We start from the raw sequence: 24,062 nt of genomic DNA, 5'->3' as shown, positions 1-24,062 counted from the left end.
TGAGCCATCAATTGGGATCATTAAGGGGCAATTAATAGTATTCAACCATTGGCAAGTAAGGGGTTACACTATTCAGAAAGCCTGAAAAGTGTACCCCGGCATGTTTGCCCCCAAGGGGATGGTAGGGATAGTGTCACTCATTGGCAGGCACTCAGTTCCTGATTGGCATCATGATAGAGAAAGTAGAAAATAGAACATATCTATTTAACACAGGAAGGAGACAAAAAACAGCAAACTATAGCCAGTTAGCTTCATTCCTACCATGGGAAAAATGTTAGAATCAATCAATAAGGAGGTGATAGCTGGGCATTTGGAAAAATTCATGCCAGCATGGTGTTGTGAAAGCAGTAATATGTGGATAAGGGGGAGCGCATTTACATACTGCACTTGAATTTCCATTTTGCACTTGACAAAATGCCATATAAAAGGTTATTGTGCAATGTAGAAACACATGGTGTCGGGCTAATATACAAGCTTAGATAGAAGATTGGCAGAAAACAGGGAGTATGCATAATTAGGTATTTTTCTGATTGGAAGAATGTGACGTGTGACATCTGTGCTGTAGCCTCAACTTTTGTACTTTATATCAATTTACTTACGTGGGATTAGCAAAGGCGTGTTAGTTAACTTTGCAGATGAAACTAAGATGGGTAGGAAGATATATTGAGAAGAGGACACAGGAGATTGTAAATCAAATGTGATAGGTTGAGTGAGTGGACAATCTGGCAGATAGAGTTTAATGGCAGAAATTGTTAAATCGTTCATCTTGGCAGCAAGAATGTAAAAAATGGAACAGTACTTCAATGGAGAACAACTACAGAAGTCTGAGGTGTATAGATACTTAGGTGTTCTAGTTCATGTCTCAAAATGTTAGTATGCAGGCATAGCAAGTAATTAAGAAGGCCTTTGGAATTCTGTCCTTTGTTAGGAAAGAAATTGAACATGAATGTGAGGATGTTATGCTTTAACTATACAGGGCATTGGTGAGACCACATTCTGAATACTGTGCACAGGTTTGGTCTCCCTATTTATAGAAGCATGTAAATGCATTGGAGTCAATTTAAAGGAAGTTTACTAAATTGATACCTGGAATAAGCAAGCTGTCATTTGAAGAAAGAAGAGTGAGGAATGGCTTGATTCAAGTTTATAAGATCCTGAATGGTCTTCACAACATGGATGGGGAAATAATGTTTTCACTGTGGCTGAGTCCAGAACTTGGGATCACTGTTCAACACTAGTAATCACTCTTTTAGGAAAGAGACAAGGAGGAGTATTTTGTCATAGATTCATGTGCACCTTTGAAACTCTCTCTCAGACAATGATGGAGACAGGGTCATTGAATATTTTTAAGACGGAGATAAAATTTTGTTAGGCAATGGAATCAAACATCATCAGGAATGGATAGGACAGGGTTAGGGTTAGGGAATTTGAAACAGAGGCATTACACTATTGAATGCTGGAGCAGGCTGGAGAGGGCTGCATATCCTGTTTCTGCTCCTAATATGCATATTTATAATGGCTTTGGTCTTCTCAGTATTTAGTTGGAGGAAATTTCTGCTTCTATTTCACCAATACTAAATGACAGATAAGCATTCTAGCAGTTTTGAAACATACTTTAACAATAGCAAACACTGGTAGCCTCGCTATTATTATTTTGTGCAAAATCCCAGTTGTTTCCATTAATTTTTCTTTGTTTTATGCTGCAGGCAGGAAACACTTAAAGGATATCTGTAAATGAGCAAATCAACAACTTTTATAAACATAAATTGAATAGCGAGTAATCTGCAAATACTTACTGGAATTACTCAGTCTCACTTAACATATAATGTTGTCTCCAAACATTCTATGTAGCAGACCCCAAATCTGCCTGTAAACTATGTTTCTAATTCCATAGTCTTCTATGCTGAACTTCAGCATATTAAGAGAATTTAAACTAAGAAGATAATTCATTTGAAGGGTTTCACAGCCAGTGAAGTGTGGTTCATCAAGAGTTAAAATTGTTTCTCATGTTAACATGTAATTTGCATACACTTCATTGACTGATGTAAGCCAAATGGTAGGAATCAAAAGGCAGGCTATTATTTAAATGACTCTAAAAAATGCAAAGCTCAGGGATCTGGATGTTTTTGTGCCTGAGACATAAAAACGTAACATGCAAGTGCAGCAAGTAGTTAAAAAGGTAAATTGAATTTTAGCCTTTATTGCAAGGGGTTCGAGTTTAAAAATAGGGAAGTCTTGTTACAGCTGTATAAGGTATTGATGGGGCCCCACCTGGAGAACTGTGCACACATTTGGTCCCCGTATTTAAAAAGGAATATACTGGCATTTGAGGCAGTTCAAATGAAATTCACTAGGCTGATTCCTGGGATGAAGGTGGTGATTTATGATGAACAGCTAAACAGGTTCAGCTTTTATTCATTAAAATTTAGAAGAATTAAGGGTGATCTTTTTTGCATCACATAAGATTCCAAGGGGTCTTGACAGAGTAGACGTTGAGAAGATGTTACCACTAGTTTTAGTCTTATCAATGAAAAAGATGTTGTCTTATTAAGTAAGAAGAATTAGCAAGAGCAGGAGCAGTAAGTTTTATCCCAGAAGACAGTATGTGACTAGAATGAGTTATAATGCGGCAAGATAGAGAGGTAGTGTCTAATTGAGCCTCCAAGGTCAGGTGGGACTGAAACTGCTCAGAACTCATTAGCTAAAGAATGTTAACAGTAGATATAAACATAAAACTTTACATATGACTAACTTTATCTTAGAACAATTAGTAAGAACGAACTTCCTTTTGTATCTCCTGTGGGATTAGGACAGTGGGAAATATAAGATTGGAAACAGAATTTGATAGGGATAGCAATGGATACAATGAATAAGTGAATTTGAGCAGCCCTTAGAGATAAGCAAGTCTGGGAAATGTCTGAAAAAGTGTAAAACCATTAACTTTGGAACGTGAATTAACGGGATGCATTGTAAGATCCCAAGGCCTGATGATTACGATGTCTGGTAAATATCATGAGATCATGGGGAACCTAGGGGTGTCCATCATTGATCAGGTGTTTCGCAGGATTAGATGTATAGATGAAGGGGGAAGGAACATTGACAATGTTGCATGTAATTACTGTAACATGAAATGTATAAAAGTGTTGTATCCCACTGGGGAGAGCAGAGCATCATTGACCTCTCTTCTAGATCTGAGCTGAATATTAAGAGGACGATTGGGCTGCACATATAGGCGAGATTCGGGAGTGGTCTCTGGCCTCTCGCACACATTTGATAAAGAGGTTGAATAAAGATCGATTGTACTTCTGAACACAGAGCCCAGGGCTGCTCTTTGACATCTCTCCCTGACAATGAAATCTCCAAGTGCGGGACACAGTTACAGAATAAGGGATGCTCATTTAAAACCGAGATGCAAAGGAATTTCTTTTCCTTGGCGGGGGGAGGAGGAGTAATGAATACCTGGAATTCTCTATCCTGGAAAGTTATGGAGTTTAGATCACTCAAAGTATTTAAACAGGAGGCAAACAGAATTTTGAAACATTGTAGAGTTGCGGAACCTGATGAGCTGCAACAAAAGAAGAGTTGAGGTCTGCAGCAAATCAGTCTTTATTTTGTTGAATGGCAGAGCAGGCTCGATGAGTTGAGTGGCCAACTTCTGCCCTTATTTCTCATGTTCCTGAGTTCTTTAAAATCAAATAATGTAAACATGCAACAGATTTCAAAAACAAATCATTTGATTTCTATTTAGCAACAGGTTTACCTCTTGTAGTTGTTCTATTAAGAATTCGTCACTAGGATAATTGCAGTTTAACATGAACAGCTGAGTGAAACTTTGCCTGAAGTAAGCAGAACCTTTTAAATTAGTAGAGCACAAAAGACGGGGATATAAACTGCTGATTAAAATTGGACTTTGGCTGAAATTAAGAGGTTTTAAATCAGTTATGTGCAGGGTCAGTACATGCGTCAGAACTGTCCAAAATATTTGGCACGCTCAGTATGTTATAACAGCTGTCTTTGTAATTGATTACTCTGGTACTGACAAATGATTAGGTTCATTTATCTAATATAGATATCTGCCTGGCAAAATCAAGGGTGGTTAGAGTGGTGAGGACTGAATTTTTAAAATTGTGTCATTTGTATGCATCAAGGTCCCATAAACATCAATTGGCAGAACGAGTCAACAGCATTGGTTAAGGAATATCTATTCATAAGAACATAGGAGCAGGAGTAGGCCATTCAGCATATCAAACCTGTCTTGCCATTCAATACAATCACAGCTTATCAAACACTTCAGAGACGGTAAGAACTGCTGATGCTGGAGTCAAAGATAACACAGTGTGGATCTGGAGGAAACAGCAGGTAAAGCTGTCAGCTTTCCTGCTCCTCTGATGCTGCCTGGCCTGCTGTGTTCCTCCAGCTCCACACTGTGTTATCAAACACTTCAATGCCTTTTACCAACTCCCATCATATAAATAAAAACCTATCAATTTCTGCCTGAACCATACTCAAAGACTAAGCCTCCACAGCTCTCCGTGGCTGAGAATTCCAATTATCACAACCCTTTGTGTAAAAAGACTCCTCACCTTGGACATGCACGGTTTCCCCTTTATTTTTAAATTGCACTCCCAGGTTCTAGACTCACCAACCATCTTACCTGCACCTACTCTGTCTATTTCTTTAAGTATTTTGTAACTTTCAATTAGATCACCTCTCATTCTTTAAAACCATAGAGAATAGAGATCTATTTTTCCCAATCTCTCTTTGTACGACATTTCTGCCATCCCTCCGTAACACACCCTCTTTGTCAATAATATCTTTCCTGAGATGAAGAGACAAAAACTAAACAAAGTATTCCAGGTGCAATCTAACCAAGTCCTGTACATTTGAAGCAATCTTCACTATTCCTGTTCTCAAGTCCTTGTGCAATAAAGGCTAACATTCCAATAGCCTTCCTAACAGCTTGCTACACCTGCATGTTAGCCTTCAAAGACTTATCACAAGAACACCTAGGTCCTTTTGTAAATCCACACTTTCCAATCTCTTATGTTGAAGAAACACACTGCACATCTGTCTGTCCGACCAAAGTGGATAACTTCACATTTTTCCACATTATATTCCATCTACCATGTTCATGTACATTCACTAAGCCTGTCTAAATCCTCCTGAAGCTGCTTTATATCCTCCTCACAATGCAGATTCTCACTTAGCTTTGTATCATCTGCAAATTTGGAAATATTGCATTTGGTCCCCACATCCAAATCATTCATCTATATTCTGAACAGCTTGGGTCAAAGTACTGACCCTTGGAGTATCCCACTGGACGTTAGTGTTACAAAGCAAAGCTTGACCCCCCCCATCCCTCTTAGAACTAAAACTAAAACACCCAAAGAGGAGCACCTCATCCTATAATCTGTAAAAAAAAATGTGAAAAGTGGTGTGACCTGCTTTTCAACAACTTCTAGTGGTTAAATAAAATAAACCCCTGACACTCACTTTACAATAAACAAGTAACAATTTATTTACCTAACTCAAACAGTGAACAAATTAACTGAACTATTAACAAACCAAATAACCCCAATCTAACTGCTAACTACTCCCAAATAAAACAAGATTCTAATGGTATGCTGTTCCAATAAATGTAAGTGCCACTTATATAAAATAATAAAAAAAAAATTAGTCTTTCAAAATTATAGCCAGGTTATGTGTCTTCTGAAATATTCTGTGCCTTCTCCGTCGAATGTTCTGTCAGGAATGCCTTCTCCGTTGACTCTTCTGTCAGGAATATTAACTTGTTGTGAAGTTGGTACCTTTAATTTTTAGATGGTGCTTTCTCTAAGACCGAGAGGAGTTTGTGAGAGCCAGCGATTCTCTCTTGAGAGCTAAGAGCTGTTAACTCTGGCAGATGGTAGTTAGTTCTCCTGTCTTTGCCCAACTGCCCTCTCCTTTTATACCCTTGATGGCATATCAATTTCTTACAATAGGATTGGTCCAATATTGCCAAAACTATCACATTTAAATTTAATTGGTTTGTGGTAAGTGCCTGATTCAAGTTGATTGTCTAGATTCAAAACCTTGTTGTCTTGGTAAAACTGCAGCTGGGCCTGCTAACTGTGTGGCCTTTTGATACAAATGTTTCAATTCGGGTGCTGTCTGTGCTCTTGCAACCTTTGGAGCAGCTCACAGAAGTTCTTTTTAAACCACTAAGCATAGAAAAAGCACACCAACTTTTAAAGGGACCACACACTGCTTTCCGCCCTAGCATTTTACAGACATCAAATTCTAACTGCCTGCCTCCCAATCCACAAGTACTCTACCCAACTTTGCAACACTGCCAGTGTGAGAGTGACACATTTATTCCTACTCTCTGTTTTCTGTCTGGTCGTGAATGATTAATCCATGTCAGTACATTTTCTCCTATCCCATGTGCTTTAGAATCACAGAATCATAGAATTCCTACAGTACAGACAGAGGACATTCATCCCATCAAGTCTGCATTGACCCTCTGAAGAGCATCTCACACAGATCCACTCCTCATAACCCCACATTAACCATAGCTAATCTCTCTAGCCCCCACGTTTCTGGACACTACAGGGCAATTTAACATGGCCAATCCGTCTAAACCACACATCTTTGGACTATGGGAGGAAACCAGAACACCTGGAGGAAACCCATGTAGACACAGGGAGAATGAACTAATTTTTATAACCATCCTCCTGTGGGGAACTTTATCAAAAACATTCTGAAAATCCAAATATACTATGCCCATCAGTTCTCCTCCATCAATCTTGCACGTCAAAGTTGGCATACATGATTTTCCATTTGCAAATCCATGCAGATTGTGCCCAATCAGATCAGGAGTCTATTTTTCACCTCTAAACCTTTAACCAGCTTGACTCCATTGTTCTTCTTTTCCATTCACCTGAGATGACCTCAGTTTAACATATCATCCAAAGGATAGTACTTTTATTAATGTAATATTTGCTGAGGAACACACTGAATTGTCACCTTAGATTAGGTGATCTAGTCTCTAGAGTAAGGCTGAAACACACAACCTGCTGACTCAGAAGCAAATGTGCTATTACTGAGCCATGAATGTCAATAATTCAACATGAAATGTGAGGTCAGCTTGCCTTTAACTAATAGTTTTAAAACTCAACACAAGGTTAGACAAGGTAAGTAACTGTGCATGAATTTAATGTTGTAAAAGTAGGATGACATGACAATATAACAGAATGCACTTTACTTTTAAGTGATGATTTCTGCTTTCCATGAGAAACCGAAAAATAAATTATTCCTGCATGATTACATACAAAGATTACAGTTCAAGCTGTTTTGTTGAAATTATCATTGAAGACAATTAAGAGGTTATTGTCCTCAATGTTGTTATTTGGGAGGTTACAAAAATATATTTATTTTTGAAATGGAAGTGCTTGTTTAAAAATGTTTAACAACATTTGTCATCATTACTGAAATTTTGAACATGGGCTATTACAATAGTGGCAATTCCTGCAGACAGATTTATGCTACATAAACATAAGTGATATGTTTTTATCCCAGGTACCTTATCCTAAGTCCTCACCAAAAAAATTATAATTTGGAATAAAGATGAATTTCCTGTATTGACTTTGAATTTACTTTAAATTTCCTATTCTCCATTCATGTCTTTTGCTCCAACTGCAAGCTTAGACTGACAGTGTTCTCGATTTACCTTTGAATGTTTAAATATTTTCAATATTGCAGTGAAGCCGCCCATCATCCTGCTTCTTTCTAGACTGGTAAACTTTGAGTTTAACAAAACCTTTTTTCCAGTTTATGCTCTTTACGCTTGGGATGAGCCTTGTTCTTCCCAGTAACCCTTGCAATGTTTGCATATCTCTTTTTGTGCAATGGTCACCAGAAAAAAATACACATTTTCTCAGGAGGCTGAATATCTTGGATCAGAATTGATCATAGAGATAGAATGAAAACTTTCAAATGTGAGAAATCTAAAATTAAAACTGCAACTGGCGGAAACCTACAGCAGGTCAGTGAGTATCTGATAGAGAATAATATGTTAGCACTTTCAATGTAATCCTTCATCGGTTTGTGCTCAGTTCTGATGAAAGTTCCTGTTACAAATGGTAACCTTTTTTATTCCCTAGATACAGGGTGATCTGCCATACATTTCCATCATGTTGTATTTACATTCACAGGTTCATTAAGTGAAATGGCCTTTCCTCATTACTTTCTTTTAATCTATAACTCCGAAACTACTTTACATCCACCCAGCACCAATAAGAGATTCAGCAAAAACTAAATTAAACAATATAAACATCAGCATGTGTAATTTCTAACTCAAATCTACTGTCTGAGCATGACACTGAAAAACAAATTGCTGAAGATGAACAACTTGTGAAATTGTGGTCTTCAGTCGTTTGTTTAATTTGTTTTGCGTGTACCACAAAAGCAGCTTCTATTTCTTGCTCTGGTTGTTTTCTTACGCAACAACTGGAAAATATCATCCAGATTTTCTACTTTCTGTAGATAACCTTCCCATCGGCTCATACTGTTCCTTTGAAGAGGAGGATTGTGGATGGTCATCAGTTACCTCAGAGGTGGATGAACCAAGTTGGAAATTGAAGCAAAGTCGGTCTGTCAACGAAGAAGAGAAAAACAATCTATGTTATTCAGAAGGTATCTTATACCAAATGCTTTATTTTCTTCACTACTTAATCCTGTGATGATATGATGGATTTAAGAGGTGTGTTTGTCCTGGTTTTCTTAATGAAGAGAGATTGAGACAGAGGTACCAAATGGTCTGCCTGAAGCCAATAAAGTAAACTGCTTGTGAGACTTGGGTTTTTGTTTAAAATTTGGAACAATAGAAGCAGCTTGAATTTGTGGGGTTAAGCTCCCACAGAACCAGAATTTTTAGTTTTAGCTTTCTGCAGTTGTTGGGGTCTTGAAGCTGGATATAGAAGCTCTTATTCCTCTCTCTGTTACAGTTAAAAGCTGGGATTTTCTTCTTGCTGCTAAAATTTGCCTTTGCCAATGGTGAGTTTATGGGATGTTATGATATTAGAACAGTTAGTTAGTAGTAGCTAATATATATTATTTTGTTAAGCATTTTGATAGAGATACAAAGAAGCCGATTCTTTATTTTTATTTTGTCTGTATTTTAACTGTAGTGTAAAAATAAAGTATGTTTTGCTTAAAGTTGAATAATTTGACCAATCGAATTGCATCTGGAACACAGTGCCCTACACTTACCTTTAAAATAAGAAAAAGTGGGGTCCAAGCTATCTTCTAAATATATTTTGAGGTGGTTTGGTCTGATCCATAACAACCCAATGGGTTTTCATTGAGTAGTTTAGCCTGTGTCCTACTGCATTCTGGATTTGAAAATAAAATACCATACTGTTCAGAGTTTTAATATTGATTCTTAATAAGGGATATGCATTTTATTAGAAGTTGCACAGACAGAGGTATCGTGGTATAATGGATAGTATCCTTGGCCTTCAAACCAAAGGTTCCAGTTTTGAGTTCCAGTCCAGGAGTTGATGACCACAGAAGGTGTGTCAAAACATGGCTAAACATGTTGATTGTCAACCTGTAAATCCTTCTACTGTGTTTATTACAGGCAGTAAGAGTAGGAGGGTCCTGTGATCCTGATTAGCCATGCTTGATGCGGAACTGCTGGAGGTCTGCATCTCTACAGATACACTCTTGGCCTGAATTTTCCATTGTCTGTAGGGCTCTGTTTCAGACAATACCTCCCTCGGCACCGGGATGGGAGTGGGCACAATTAGAACCTGTCTCTCCTTAGCCTGGATTATGTCGAACACCCAATGTGCCAGATCAAAAGGAGGTGTAATAGCTCTTGGCTTAACTGGTGGCTAAAAATGTACAGATAAAATGGATAAAATGTATCTGCGTTTCTTGCTCCTCAACACTAAGAAACTAAGAAATCATTCTCTGTATCCCACCTTGTCCTTTTCCTTCCTTTGCCAATCCCTCACTTCCCTCTATTTTTCTTGATCTATTCCTACTATCTACTTCCTTACTCTATCCCTTCCTCTTTCTGTTACCATCCTCCTCTTCATACTTACAATTTAGCCTATCCCTCTTTGCCAATCTACTGCTATTCCCTGCATCAACACTTTCTCTTGCCTTCTTGTTTGGTCTCTCTTCATTCCCTTTTCCATTGCTCTCTCTCTCCCATCTCCAATCTGCATCCTCTTTCTTCTACTTTTCCATTATATCTTCATCTTGATTTGCCCACTAACATTACAAGATCTTTATATTTCATTTTCATTCTCCAGGTGTAACACAACAGGTCACACGTATCTTGAAAGTCACTCGTCACCATCCCAAGCTCCAGTGAAAAAACTCCCAGCCTATCTTCATAACTCAAACATTCCATTCCCGAAAACATCCCGTTAAATCTTTTCTGAACCCTCTCCAATTTAAAATATCCTTCCTATTAACAGAGTGACCAAAACTGCACACAGTAATTGAGAAGTGGACCCACCAAAGTCCTGTACAACCTCAAGATAACGTCCCAATTGCTATACTCAAAGGTCAGAGCAATGAAGGCAAGAGTGCTAAACTCCTTCTTATCTACTCTATCTATATGTAATGCAAATTTCAAAGAATTATGTATCTGAACCCCCCGGTCCCTCTGTTCGACAACACTACCCAAGGCCCTACATTTAATTATATAAGTCCTTTATTTGTTTTACCAAATGCAGTACCTCGCATTTATCCAAATTAAATTCCATCTGCCACTCTTCAGCTCATTGACCCAATTGATCAAGATCTCTTTGTAATCTTATATAACCTACTTCATTGTCCACTATACCACCAATCTTGGTGTCATTCGCAAACTTACGAACCATGCCTTCTATGTTCTCATCTAAATCATTTTTATAAATGCCAAACAGAAGTGGACACAGCACCAATCCCCATGAAACACCGCTGGTCACAGGTTTCCAGTACAAACAATAACCCTCCACTATCATTCTCTGTCTTCTGACATTTAGCCAATTTTGTATTCAATGGGCCCGCTCACCCTGAATCATGTGATCTAACATTACTCATATTAGTCTGCCACGTGGAACCTTGTCAGAGGCTTTACTAAAGTTCCATTAAACAATGCCCTCATCAATCTTCTTTGTTACTTTCTCAAAAAACTCAATCAAGTTTCTGAGACACAATTTCCCCCACAAAAAAAATGCTGAGCAACCCTGATTATTCCTTGCCTCTCCAAATGCGTATAAATCCTACCTTTCAGAATCACTTCCAACATGTTACCCACCACCGAAGTCAGATTCACAGGTCTACAGTTCGCAGGCTTCTCCTTACATCCCTTCTTAAACAAAGGCACATTATCCATTCTCCAGTCAACTCACACCTCAACCATAGTTATACATGATACAAATATTTCTGCAATGGGCTCCATAATTTCCTCCCTAACTTCTCACAGAATCCAGGGATATGTTAAATCAGGTCCGGGAGATTTATCCAACTTTATATTTTCTAAGACCCCAGCACTTCCTCTTCTGTGATGTGAACTGTTTTCAAAATGTTAATATTTATTTCCCTGAGTTGCCTGGCTTCCATTTCTTTCTTGACAGTAAAAACTGACACAAAATATTAATTTAATATCTCTCCCATCTCCCGAGGTTCAGCACAAAGATGATCTGTTTGATCTTTAAGGGGCCCTATTCTCTTTCTAGTTGCCCTCTTGCTCTTAATGCACTTGTAGAATCTCTTTGGATTATCCTTAACCTTATTTTCCAAGGCTATCTCCCTTTGCCTTCTTGATCTCCCTCTTAAGAATGCCACTACACAGTTTATACTGTGCAAGACATTCATTTGATACCAGTTGTCTATACCTAATATATAATTCTTTTTTATTCTTGACTAGAACCTCAATATCTTTATTTGTCCAATGTTCTCTACTCCTAGCAGCCTTATCTTTCACTCTAACAGGAAAGTAATACCTCTGAACTCTCGTAATCACACTTTTGAAAGCATTCTAATTATCGGATGTCCCTTTATCTGCGAACAGTCTACTCCAATCAATTTTTGGAAGCTCTTGTCTCATACCATTAAAATTTGCCTTACTCCAACTAAAAACTTTAATTTTTATGGAAGTCTTATCTTTTTCCATAACTATTTTAAAGCAAATAGAATTAAGATCACTAGACCAAAAGTATTCCCCTACTATCACTTCAGTCACTTGCTCTGTCTTATTACCAGAGAAAAGGTCAAGTTTTGCTCCTTCTCCAGTAGAAACATTTACATATTGATGAAGAAAATGTTCTTGGACACATTTAACAAATTCTTCACCATCCAAACCTTTCATACTGTGGATACTCTCAGCCATTGTTTGGACAATTAAAATCATCTACTGTTACAACCTTATTATTCTTACATATATTTAAGACCTCTAGGCGTTCTTCGATTTTCCTCTGACTACTGAGGGGTCCACAGTACAATCCCAATGAGTTGATCATTTCTTTTTTTATTTCTACTTTCAACACATATATTTTCACGGGACGATTTTTCAGAAATACCTTCTCTAGTTACAGCAGTAATCTTTTCTTTCATCAAAAACACTAGTTCCCCTTCTCTTTTGCCTCCCTTTGTACCCTTCCTATACCATCTGAAACATGGCACATTGAGCTGCCGGTCTGTCCATCCTCAGCCAAGTTTCTATAATAGCTATGACATCCCAATCCCGTGTTCCTAAACATGCCCTGAGTTCATCAGCCTTACCCCTTGCATTGAAAAAAATGCAGTTTAATTCTTCAGAGTTACTTCATTCCCTGACTCACTCTCATCTGTCTTTTCTAATTAGAGATAGTAGGAACTGCAGATGCTGGAGAGTCTGAGATAACAAGGTGTAGAGCTGGATGAACACAGCAGGCCAAGCAGCATCAGAGGAGAAGGAAGGCTGACGTTTCGGGCCGAGACCCTTCTTCAGAAATAGGGGAGGGGAAGGGGGTTCTGAAATAAATAGGGAGCGAGGGGGAGGCGGATAGAAGATGGATAGAGGAGAAGATAGGTCCTCCCTGGACTGACCTATCTCCTCCCTACTTCCCCACCTACACTCACTTTTACTGGCTCCATCCCCGCCTCTTTGACCTGTCTGTCTGCTCTCCACCTATCTTCTCCTCTATCCATCTTCTATCCACCTCCCCCTCTCTCCGTATTTATTTCAGAACCCCCTTCCCCTCCCCTATTTCTGAAGAAGGGTCTAGGCCCGAAACGTCAGCCTTCCTGCTCCTCTGATGCTGCTTGGCCTGCTATGTTCATCCAGCTCTACACCTTGTTGTCTTTTCTGATTAACTGGTTCTTTTCAGTCTCAAAACCATCTTCACCTATCTTTCTATTTACTCTGCTACTTAGGATCCCTCCACCCGACACCCCCACATCAAGTTTTCAGTTTCCTTTAATAGAATTAGTAAATATTCCTGCAAGGATGTTGCTCCCTTTCCAGTACAGGTGAAACCCATTCTATCTGAAGAGGGCTTTTCTATCCCAAAAGAGATCCCAATGAGCCAAGAGCCTGAATCCTTGAACATTAGGATACATGGAACAATCCCTCTTCTGAAGCTACACTGGCTCTATCCCCAACCTCTTCCTCCGTTACATCGATGTCTATATCGGCGCCACCTCGTGCTCCCACAAGGAGTTTGAACAGTTCATCCACTTCACTAACACCTTCCACCCCAACCTTAAGTTCACCTGGACCATCTCTGATACCTCTCTCTCCTTCCTGGACCTCTCTGTTTCCATCTCTGGCAACCACCTGGAAACCGATATCCATTTCAAGCCCACCGACTCCCACAGCTACCTAGAATACACCTCCTCTCACCCACCTTCCTGCAAAAATGCCATCCCCTATTCCCAATTCCTTCACCTCCGCTGCATCTGCTCCCAAGATGAGGCATTCCACTCCCAGACATCCCAGATGTTCTCGGTTTTCAAGGACCGCAACTCCCCCTCCACAGTGGTCGAAAACGCCCTGGACCGTGTCTCTCGCATTTCCCACAACTCATCCCTCACACACTCTCCCTGCAATAACAACAAAAACAGAATCCCCCTTGTCCTCACGTACCACCCCACCAACCTCCGGATCCAACGCATCATCCTCCGACACTTCCGCCATCTGCAATCCGACCCCACCACCAAAGACATTTTTCTCTCCCCACCCTTATCTGCTTTCTGGAGGGACCATTCTCTCCGTGACTCCCTTGTCCGCTCCACACTCCCCACCAGCCCCACCCCCCCCGGCCCCTTTTCCCGCAACCGCCGGAAGTGCTACACCTGCCCCTACACCTCCCCTCTCACCCCCATCCCAGGCCCCAAGAAAACCTTCCACATCAAACAGATGTTCACCTGCACATCTGCTGATGTGGTATACTGTATCTGCTGTTCCCGATGTGGCCTCCTCTACATCGGGGAAACCAAGCGGAAGCTTGGAGACCGCTTTGCAGAACACCTACGCTCGGTTCGCGACAAACGACTGCACCTCCCAGTCGCGAACCACTTCAACTCCCCCTCCCACTCCTTGGACGACATGTCCATCCTGGGCCTCCTGCAGTGCCACAACGATGCTACCCGAAGGTTGCAGGAACAGCACCTCATATTTCGCTTGGGAACCCTGCAGCCCAATGGTATCAATGTGGACTTCACAAGTTTCAAAATCTCCCGTCCCCCTGACTGCATCTCAAAACCAGCCCAGCTTGTCCCCGCCTCCCTGTCCGTCCTTTCTCCCACCTATCCACGCCTCCCACCTCAAGCCCCACCCCCACCTCCTACCTACCAGCCTCATCCCCGCCTCCTTGACCTGTCCGTCTTCCCTAGACTGACCAACCCCTCCCTAACTCTCCACCTGCACTCACCTTTACTGGCTCCATCCCCGCCTCCTTGACCTGCCCGTCTCCTCTCCACCTATCTGCTCCTTTATCCATCTTCCATCCGCTCCCCCCCCACCTCTCTATTTATTTCAGAATCTCCTTCCCCTCCCCCATTTCTGAAGAAGGGTCCAGACCCGAAATGTCAGCTTTCCTGCTGCTCTGATGCTGCCTGGCCTGCTGTGTTCATCCAGCTCTACATCTTGTTATCCTTGAACATTACATACCTCTTCAGCTATTCAGTATCTCCTTTATCCTTTATTCTTTCCCTCCTTCAAGCTTGGCACTAGGAGTAAACCAGAGATGACCACTTTTGAGGTTCTGTTTTTTAATCTTCTACCTAACCTCTAATATTCACTCTCTATGGCCTTAATCTTTGGAGTATGAGCAAACTAACATTTCGAGTCTAAATGACTAGGAGTCATCTCGACTTGACACGTTAGCTTCCACTCTCTCCAGAGATGCTGCCTGATCCGCTGTGACTTCCAGCATTTTTTGTTTTCAGTACAGATTCTAGCATCTTCCATAATTTTCTCCTAGCCTCAATGTTTTCCCTAACTTTGTCAATCCTACCAATATGTACAATAACTTATGGTTTCGCCCTCTCCCCTTTCACAATATGCTTCAAATGTTTTGAAACATCCTTATCTTGGCACCAGGAAAACAACATACTTTCCTAGATTCATGGTCACTGCTGTAGAATTTCCTGTCTGTTCCCTTGAGAGGGGAGAGTCCCCTATAACAGTTATTCTTTTAAATTTCATCAAACCCCGCCTAAAATAAGATTCATTCTTCGTGCCCAAGATCTGACTGTGTGTTTCTGTTCTGTTTTCTGCTGAGAGACTATCCTTTTGAACAGTACCCAAAACTGGGTATCTGTTTGAGAGAGGAATTGCCACAGGAGACTTCTGAACTACCTCCTTACCTTTCCTGACAGTAATCCATCTATCTGACTGATCCTGCTGTGTAATCACTTCTCTAAATGTACTAGTAGTCTAACTCTGTGTCTCTTGTATGCCCTCCATGACATTAAGCCTTAAAAGTAGCTTACAGTAGCACCTTGATATAAAATAAACTACCTTTCCTTTCCCAAAGAGATAATATTAAGCATGCAAAACATAAGAAATAAAAAATAAATATCAAATTTATGAATCTTAAATGAAATCAACCACATAGCTAAACAATTGAATTTGAAAAAAAAGACTCTTCCTCAAGTAGTCAGCAGACAGCTTTCAGTTTTCTGATTAAAAAAAACTTGCTCCAGAGCTGACCACTACAGGCCTCTCCAAAAGCTCTGTAAACACAACTCTGTTTTTAAAAAAAAACTCTTCTCCGTGATTTAAAAACAATCTCTTTAGCGATTTTTTTTTTCTGTTTTCTACATATGTAATTTTGTAGAAAAAATGGAAACTGTCCATGTTTAAGCCTCTCCAAAAGGTCTGTTAACAGAACTCTGTTAACAGAGTCTAGGCCCGAAACGTCAGCCTTCCTGCTCCTATGATGCTGCTTGGCCTGCTGTGTTCATCCAGCTCTAAACCTTGTTATCTCTGTTAACAGAACTCTGTTTGAACCAAAAGGTCCATTAACAACGCACTGTTGGAAAAAATATCACACATTTTTCTTGGGTTTTTTTTTGCATTTTTGACTATAAAAGAACCCAAAATGAATCAAAATAAAAATCTTATTTTACTGAAATGTAATAATTATAGGAAATCTAGAAGTAAGATATGTGTAGATATTTCCAAAAATTCTGTTCACAAACTCCGTTTGAAAAAAATTTCATATGTTTTTGACTGTAAAAAAATCAAAAGTGAATCAAACTAAGAATTTTATACTACTGAAATGTAATAACCATGAAGAAATCTAGAAGTAAATCTAGAAATAAGCCTGAATTTCAGGAACAGCTGCAATATCCATGCTGTTCTCAGTCCACCATTTTACAATTGTTTAGCGTGTTGTTGGAGCTGCACCCATCCAGGCAAGTGGGGAGCATTCCATCACACTCCTGACTTAGCCTTGTAGATGTTGCACAGGCTCTGGGGAATCAGAAGATAAGTTGCTCGCTGCAGGATTGCTAACATCTGACCTGCTATTGTAGCCATTGCATTTATAAAGTAAGTCCAACTGAGTTTCTGGTCAATGATAACCCCAAGGATGTTGATCGTGGGGGATTCAGTGATGGTAACACTATCAAATGTCAAGGGGTGGTAGTTAGTTTGTCTCTTATTGGTGGTGATCATAACCTGGCATTTGTGTAATGTGAATGTTACTTGCCACTTGTCAGCCCAAGCCTGGATATTGTCCAGATCATGTTGCATTTGAACATGGACTGGTTCAGTATCTGAGGAATCACGAATGATGCTGAACATAGTGCAATCATCAAAGAACATTCCCACTCCTGACCTTATGATAGAGGGAAGGAAACAGCTGAAGATGGTTGGGCCCAGGACATTACTCTGAGGAAATCCTGCAGAAATGCCCTGGAGCTGAGATGATTGACCTCCAAAAACTACAACCATCTTCCTTTGTGCCAGGTGTAACTCCAACAGTGGAGAGTTTGCCCCTGATTTGCATTGAATCTAGTTTTGCTAGGGCTCTTTGATGCCACATTAGGTCTGTCACTCTCACTCACCTCTGGAATTCAGCTCTTTTGTCTATGTTTGAACCAAGGCTATAATGAGGTCAGGAGCTGAGTGGCCCTGGTGGAACCCAAACTGGGCATCACTGAGCAGGTTATTGCTGAACAGTTGCTGTTTAATAGCACTGTTGATGACACCTTCCATCACTTTACTGATGATTAAGAGTAGACAGATAAGGTGGTAATTGGTAATAGGGTGGTAAATGCTGTTTGACATACAAATAGTCCTGCTTGATGCTTCACCAGGTTGGCACCTCATTTTTAGTTCTGCCTCATGCTGTTCCTGGCATGCTCTAATTTTCTTTCCATTGAACCAGAGGTGATCCCCTGGCTTGATGGTAATTGTTGAGTGGGGGATATGCCAGGCCATGAGGTGGCATATTATGCTGGAGTATAGTTTTGCTGCTTTTGATTGTCCACAGCACCTCATGGCTGCCCTGTCTTGAGTTGCTAGATCTGTTTGTAGTTTGTTCCATTTAGCACAGAGATAGTACCACAGAAAACGATGGAGGGTATTCTCAATGTGAAGGTGGATCTCTGTCTCCATGAGGACTGTGCGGTGGTCACTCTTACTGACACTGTAAAAGGCAAGCGCATCTGCAGTTGGCATATTGGTAAGTATGAGGTCAAGTCCATTTTTCTCTCGGTTCTCTGCATAGTAACCAACTTCTCATTGCTCCCATGCCTTTGATTGTCGATTTATCTCTCTGCCAATCCTGCTTTCAGCTTCCTCTCTGATATACAAGCTAACTTCCACCCATAAGACCCAAATTCTATTATCTCCCACTGACCCTGTTCTCTGTATCTCACCCTCTCTTCATCACCAAAGTCTGCCTCTGGTTCAAGTTCAGATTGCTGAGCTCTCTTGCTCCTTCTCATCTTGGCATCTCTCCTCCCTTCCTTCCAAGTTTGGCCTCTTCCTGTCTTCCAAGCTTCCACTAATTCCTGGAAAAAACCTGTTGGGATTCTCAACTTCACACCTTTGGTCCCCCCTCATTTTCATCCATTTCATTTCATTCAGCTCCTGTGTGAGAAAATTGGTTAAGAACTCTTACTGAGGGCCTACTGTTAACCATTTTCAGCCTTACTGAAGCCTCCCTACCTTCAGAAGCTTGGTGGACTCTGTGGTTCAGGTAGAGAAACTCAGAAGCAAATCAGAGCTGTTACAGAGGAACCTCTGATGCAAATCTATAATTCTAGCATGACAAGTCTACAGTTAAAGGCATTAATGTAAACATTTAATTTCTAGTTCCAAACCTCATCACAAAAATGTGATGAAGATATGACTACAGGAAAAAGCATGTTCTAGCGAGGATGTATATTTTGGGAGCTGCTGTCAAAGAATCTTGATGACTTCCTGCAATGTATCGAGGAAATAAAAAGCACTCACTGCAGCTTTAATGGGTTTTAAATTTACAGGTGGGTGCTGATCCAGCAGGCCACCTTGTCGTGGATAGTTTCTTGCTTCTTGAATGTTGTCGCAACTGTTTCCATCTGTAAGCATGTTTCATTATCTGAGGAATTGTGCATCCAGCTAAATAAAGCATTCACCAGTGACTAGACTCACTTATGACATTTTTATAGAGAAAGGTCATTAACAAAGCAGCTGGCCATAGTTGAACCTAGGAATATGCCTTCAGGAACTTGAAGAGAGATATTCCTAGACAAATGTTCCAACTACCATAATTGTTTCCTTTGTGCCACGATTGACACCAGCCGCAGGAGAACTGACCCCACCCACCAGGGCCCATTAACATCAGTTTTACTGAAGCCTCTTGGTGCTACACTCTGTCAAGTGCTGTATTTTTATCAACCTTTCCAGAATGAAGTGGATGCTCCTTTCAGAGAAAATTAGACCCATTCAAAATGATGCAGGCAGCACGTAAAGTTTGCCCAGGTCCTCAAGGTTTCATGAGATTAACATCACTTAAAGCTTCCCTACACCCGAGAAAATTTGGTGTATTCTGGCTGTAGCTGGTAGAGGAAGTAGCTGGGGAAAAGTGACTCAGCTGTCGAAGAGTAAAGACGATAGAGCAAGGGAGACAGATTTTGTGATGCAGCATTCAAGACCCTAGTGCCAGAAGTTTTCAGGAGGAGAAGGGTCCACTTCCCATAAGGAAAGAACTTCATGAAAAACATTCAGAAGGGAGTGGGAGCAGAAAGCTACAAAGGTTGATGTTAACAGTATCGCCCCAATGATGGATGTAGTGCCACAAGAAGTTTAATGATCTTACATGAGTGACCATTGTAAGGGAAATCAACTCCAAATGTGTACTGAGGAAGGGTCACCGAACCCGAAACTTTAACTCTGATTTCTCTCTGCAGATGCTGCCAGGCCTGCTGAGGTTTTCCAGCAACTTCTGTTTGTGTTCCAAATGCCATATGTTTAACATTCAGCTACAAACCTCACACTTTGCTCAATGTATCACTCCCCATCACTAACTTGCAGATAATCTCTATTGCCTGCCTCACATCCATACCTTCACCTCATCTTCCCACACTTTGGAGTGTGCAGGCCTCACACCCCCACCGCACACCTCACACACACTGCGAGATATTTAACCATGACAGGCACATCACCCAAACAAATTGCTCCATGTTTACTGACATCCTCCCCTCTGTTTTTTTACAGCGCAGGTTGGCACATAACTGAAGACAGCAACATCTGTCTGCTAGTCGTTACTCCCATGGAGGGGAGGGTGGGTGGTCACTACAAGCAGAGTGACTGTCACAGAAGCTGTGGCCAGCAGCAACAGCTCAGACCATAGAAGATGGCAGAATATTCCTGCCTAAGCTTCCTCCTGACAGCCCTCTTCTCCCTTGCTCCACACTTCTGAGAAGAAGCATGCAGCCATTACTCCATTCTCATTTCCCTCTCCACAATGTTAACCTTGTACCTTTCTCCTTCCAGAGACACAAGAGTTGCTACCTGACCAGGCAGCACTGAAGGAGCTCCTCCAGAATTGGTGTGCTAACGGGAACATTACTTAAGCCATTATTCTACTTCAAGATATTTCTTGTAACAGCATGATTCTTATTGGATGTTTGCTGTAGTCTGGCAGAGAATGGAGTAATGAGCTAGTGTTAAGAGGACGGCATTACCTTTTGGACCAGCAGCCAGTCTCTTGTTTGACAAAGAAGATTGTGGGAATTAGTGGGTTGGTATAGAATAAAAGCATTGGACAGAATAATGTGCAATCACCACCACACTATCTAGACCATGGTTCAACAACAACTCTTCTTTTAATTCATTCATGCAACATGGGCATCACTTGCTTGGTCAACATTTATTGCTTGTCCCAAGTTGACCTTGGGAAGTTGGTTGTGAGCTGCCCTCTAAAGCTACTGCAGTCCTTTTGTTATGAGTAGACCCACAGTGCTGTTCTGAAAGGAGTTCCAGGATTTTGAAGCAGCAACACTGAAGGAAAGGTTATGTATTTCCAAGACAGTACGCCCTTTTAACGAGTAGTAATCTTTATGATTGTGGCAAATCTCAGCATTGAGATGCAGCACTCACAAAGGCTTGTATTTATGTTTAGTGGCATCCTGCACCCCATGGGGAAGCCCACTATCCTAACAATGTCATATGTGCACTCCACCTGCTTCTCTCTGTTCAGAAAAAAACACATTGAACTTTCTACTCTGAGATAAAGAGCTCCTATCACCTCCCTGATGCAGCAGTGGACAGCGAACTAGATATCAGATATAATGCCTATAATAGTCTCCCAAATAAATTCAGAGCCACAGTCTCCATCATAGCAATTGGTAGTGCCATCCTCACCCTACTTTGAGACAGCAGGTCAAGTTCCAAGAGAGGGCACATTTCTGTGAGCACTGCCTTCATAAAAGACACATATCGCATTAACTGCTTCTAGCTTTGGTGGACTCTAGAGAATTGTGTCCTAATGTTTGAGGCGTCCTGCTGAGAGTTCTTCCTCCCCTCTACTCCCCCCAAACACCCCCTCCCCCCACTCGCCAACCTCTGCAATCAGCTTGAACTCTTTCTTGCTGCCTCTATACCATCTGTTTCCCTTTCAGACTGCAACCCAGTGAAGATCGGTGCCAGAAAACTCGTGACTAGGAGCAAGTGGTGTGTGTATGTACAACCAATAACTCTACAATGTGTGGGACCACTCCCTGCACTTTCCACTAGAATGATAGAAAGTCATAGAGCATTACAACATAGAAACAGGCCCTTTGGCCCACCATGTCTAAGTTGACCAAAGAACAGCAGACTGCACTAAACCTATTTACCTGCACCTGGTCCATAGCCCACTGTGCCCCAGCATTTTAAGTATTCATCCAGAATACTCCACCACCGTCTCAGTCAGCACGTTCCAAATACCCTCTTGGTGATTGTTATTTCTCAGATCTCTTCTAGGCCACTTGGTCCTCACCTTAAACTTATGCCCTCTGGTCTAATATTAACCAACTCATCAAAATGCCCAGTACTTCCACAATCTCAATACAGCTGTAAAAAGTTTCAATAATACACCAGAAAGTTGTAGCTTCTGCCTTGTAATTTGTGACCGAATTGGACGAGAAATCTGGCATGGCCCATCCTGACCTCAGGAGCATCTCACTGTATAGAAACATAGAGTCTCTTTTATATTTTTGTCTCACAGCAGGATGAGTTTCCCGATAGCAGCAATGAGTTGCTAATAAAAAGAGATTATAGCTTATTGAACACATTATTGATTCAGCAACACACCTTATTAATATTTCAACGAGAGCCAAATATGCTAAACGTTGAGAATTCTTGTCGTGGAAATTAGAATGGATACCTGGTGACTTCAGCTCACTATTTGCTCCATGCTTGACACAGGACGTGGTCCATGGGCTTTGGCCACATACACCCTCCTTCCACAGACATTGGCATTTGATATTTGCCTCCAAGAATCCTCATGGTACATTTTTCACTTACAGGATGCTTCTGCTCTTCAATGCTGCACCTCAGGCTGCACCTGTAATTGTAATGCTGTAACAAGGACAGTGTATGCTCAGGGACATGCACCCAACTCATGGACTGGGCCAGGCTGCATCTCCAGCCTCTTCACTCACTGTCACAGTACTCACTGGCTCTGAGCCTACCTGGATATTCACAGCATCCCTACCTTGCATTGCCTTTTTGGACTTTGCCCTGTCAAACAAAGATACCGGGCTTATATTACTTATTGGTTGCATTTCCATTCAGCATAGGCACAAAGCCAGGAAGCTTGTCATTGTCATCAGCAGGCCTCAGTCAAATCAAGGGAGTTAGCCCTTGTTCAGAGGGCCCCAACACAGGAAATGAAGGGCAGTTCTGATACAAGCCCATGGGCTTGAACACCATCAGTCCGCTGCAAGGGTGATCAGATTCAGGATGCTCTGCACATGAGGGGCAAGGAGCTGAATACTGGGCAGCCTACCAGCCCTCTTGACTGTTTCTACCCTTTTGTGGGCTCTTTTTTTTCTGAAACGGAGGCCAGTGTCATGTTCTACATTGCTGGTCCCACAAGAGGATATCCCACATCCGCAGGACCTCATCTAGCACGACCTCCAGGTCCCTGCACATAAAACAGGGTGCCAGCTTTCCCCTGTCTGCCGTGTCCCTGGCAAATGCCAGGAACATTGTAAATCAGTTCCAATCTAACAGTACTTGTTCTTCTAAAAAATGGGCTTTTAAAGGTGATGCAGGCACAAGGGATGCTGGTCTTTCAGCAGACGTCAGGTGAGTGGCAAGTTGTTCCAGGAATGGCATGTGGAAATATGGGGATAGAATCAGTTATAAGAAATGCTATTGTTACGGGGTTGATGTACCAAGAAACAAGTTTGATAAGATATGGCACAAAATCTTGCTAAGCCCTCCTAAAAACTTGACACAGTTCACACTTAGCCAAAACAAGCAAGATTCAGCCAACTGATGTCAATGAAAAGCCTTGGCAGAAGATGAAGCATGAAATTGCATCTTACCATTCTGTGGCTTGGTGTATTGAATTTGCAAGCTGATTGTGTCCTGCATATCCAATACTGACATCCCATTCCTCACACCTCACCTTTTGCCATTAACATCTGCTCTCAGTTCGGAGAGCAGCAGAATGTGCCCCAGAGTAATCCAATTTCCAATGGAATGGCATACTGAGTTTAACTAATAGGCAATATGTACTATGTTATCTGTTGATGTGCTTGTGTTTTTCAATCACGATTGGATGAAAGATGATGTCAACATCAATCAGGACTGAGAATCAATCCACTCCAGAGCTTTGTAAAATCAGTACTGCCGGGTCACCATGACCTTGTACTCATCATATTCATTTGTCAGTATTACGGGCAGCGTACTCTTATTTCAAGGAACAGAAAATCAATCATATTGATATTGCTCTAGTGCATAACCTACTTGTGATTACAGTCAATTGAAGTACTTTATTGATGAATGATTCTGTTGCTAAAATTGGAATTTTTTTTTGTATCCTATACTAAAAAAGGATATGTGTGTGTGTATGTGTGTGTGTGTGTGTGTGTGTGTGTGTGTGTGTGTG

General features: G+C 41.1%; 1 protein-coding gene across 1 annotated transcript in view; it reads left to right on the top strand.

Moving 5' to 3' along the window:
• LOC109938368 (ALK tyrosine kinase receptor-like) overlaps positions 1–24,062 on the top strand; it is a 532,290-nt gene that overhangs the window by 208,125 nt on the left and 300,103 nt on the right. The window contains exon 4 of the mRNA XM_048601345.1: positions 8,524–8,673. Within this exon, the coding sequence (XP_048457302.1) occupies positions 8,524–8,673 (150 nt within the window). The remainder of the gene's footprint in view (positions 1–8,523; positions 8,674–24,062) is intronic.

Source organism: Rhincodon typus, chromosome 9, assembly GCF_021869965.1.
Source record: "Rhincodon typus isolate 14 chromosome 9, sRhiTyp1.1, whole genome shotgun sequence".
Taxonomy (NCBI): domain Eukaryota; kingdom Metazoa; phylum Chordata; class Chondrichthyes; order Orectolobiformes; family Rhincodontidae; genus Rhincodon; species Rhincodon typus.
Note: the sequence above shows the minus strand (reverse complement) of the source record. Positions and strands in the feature narration are given on the sequence as shown.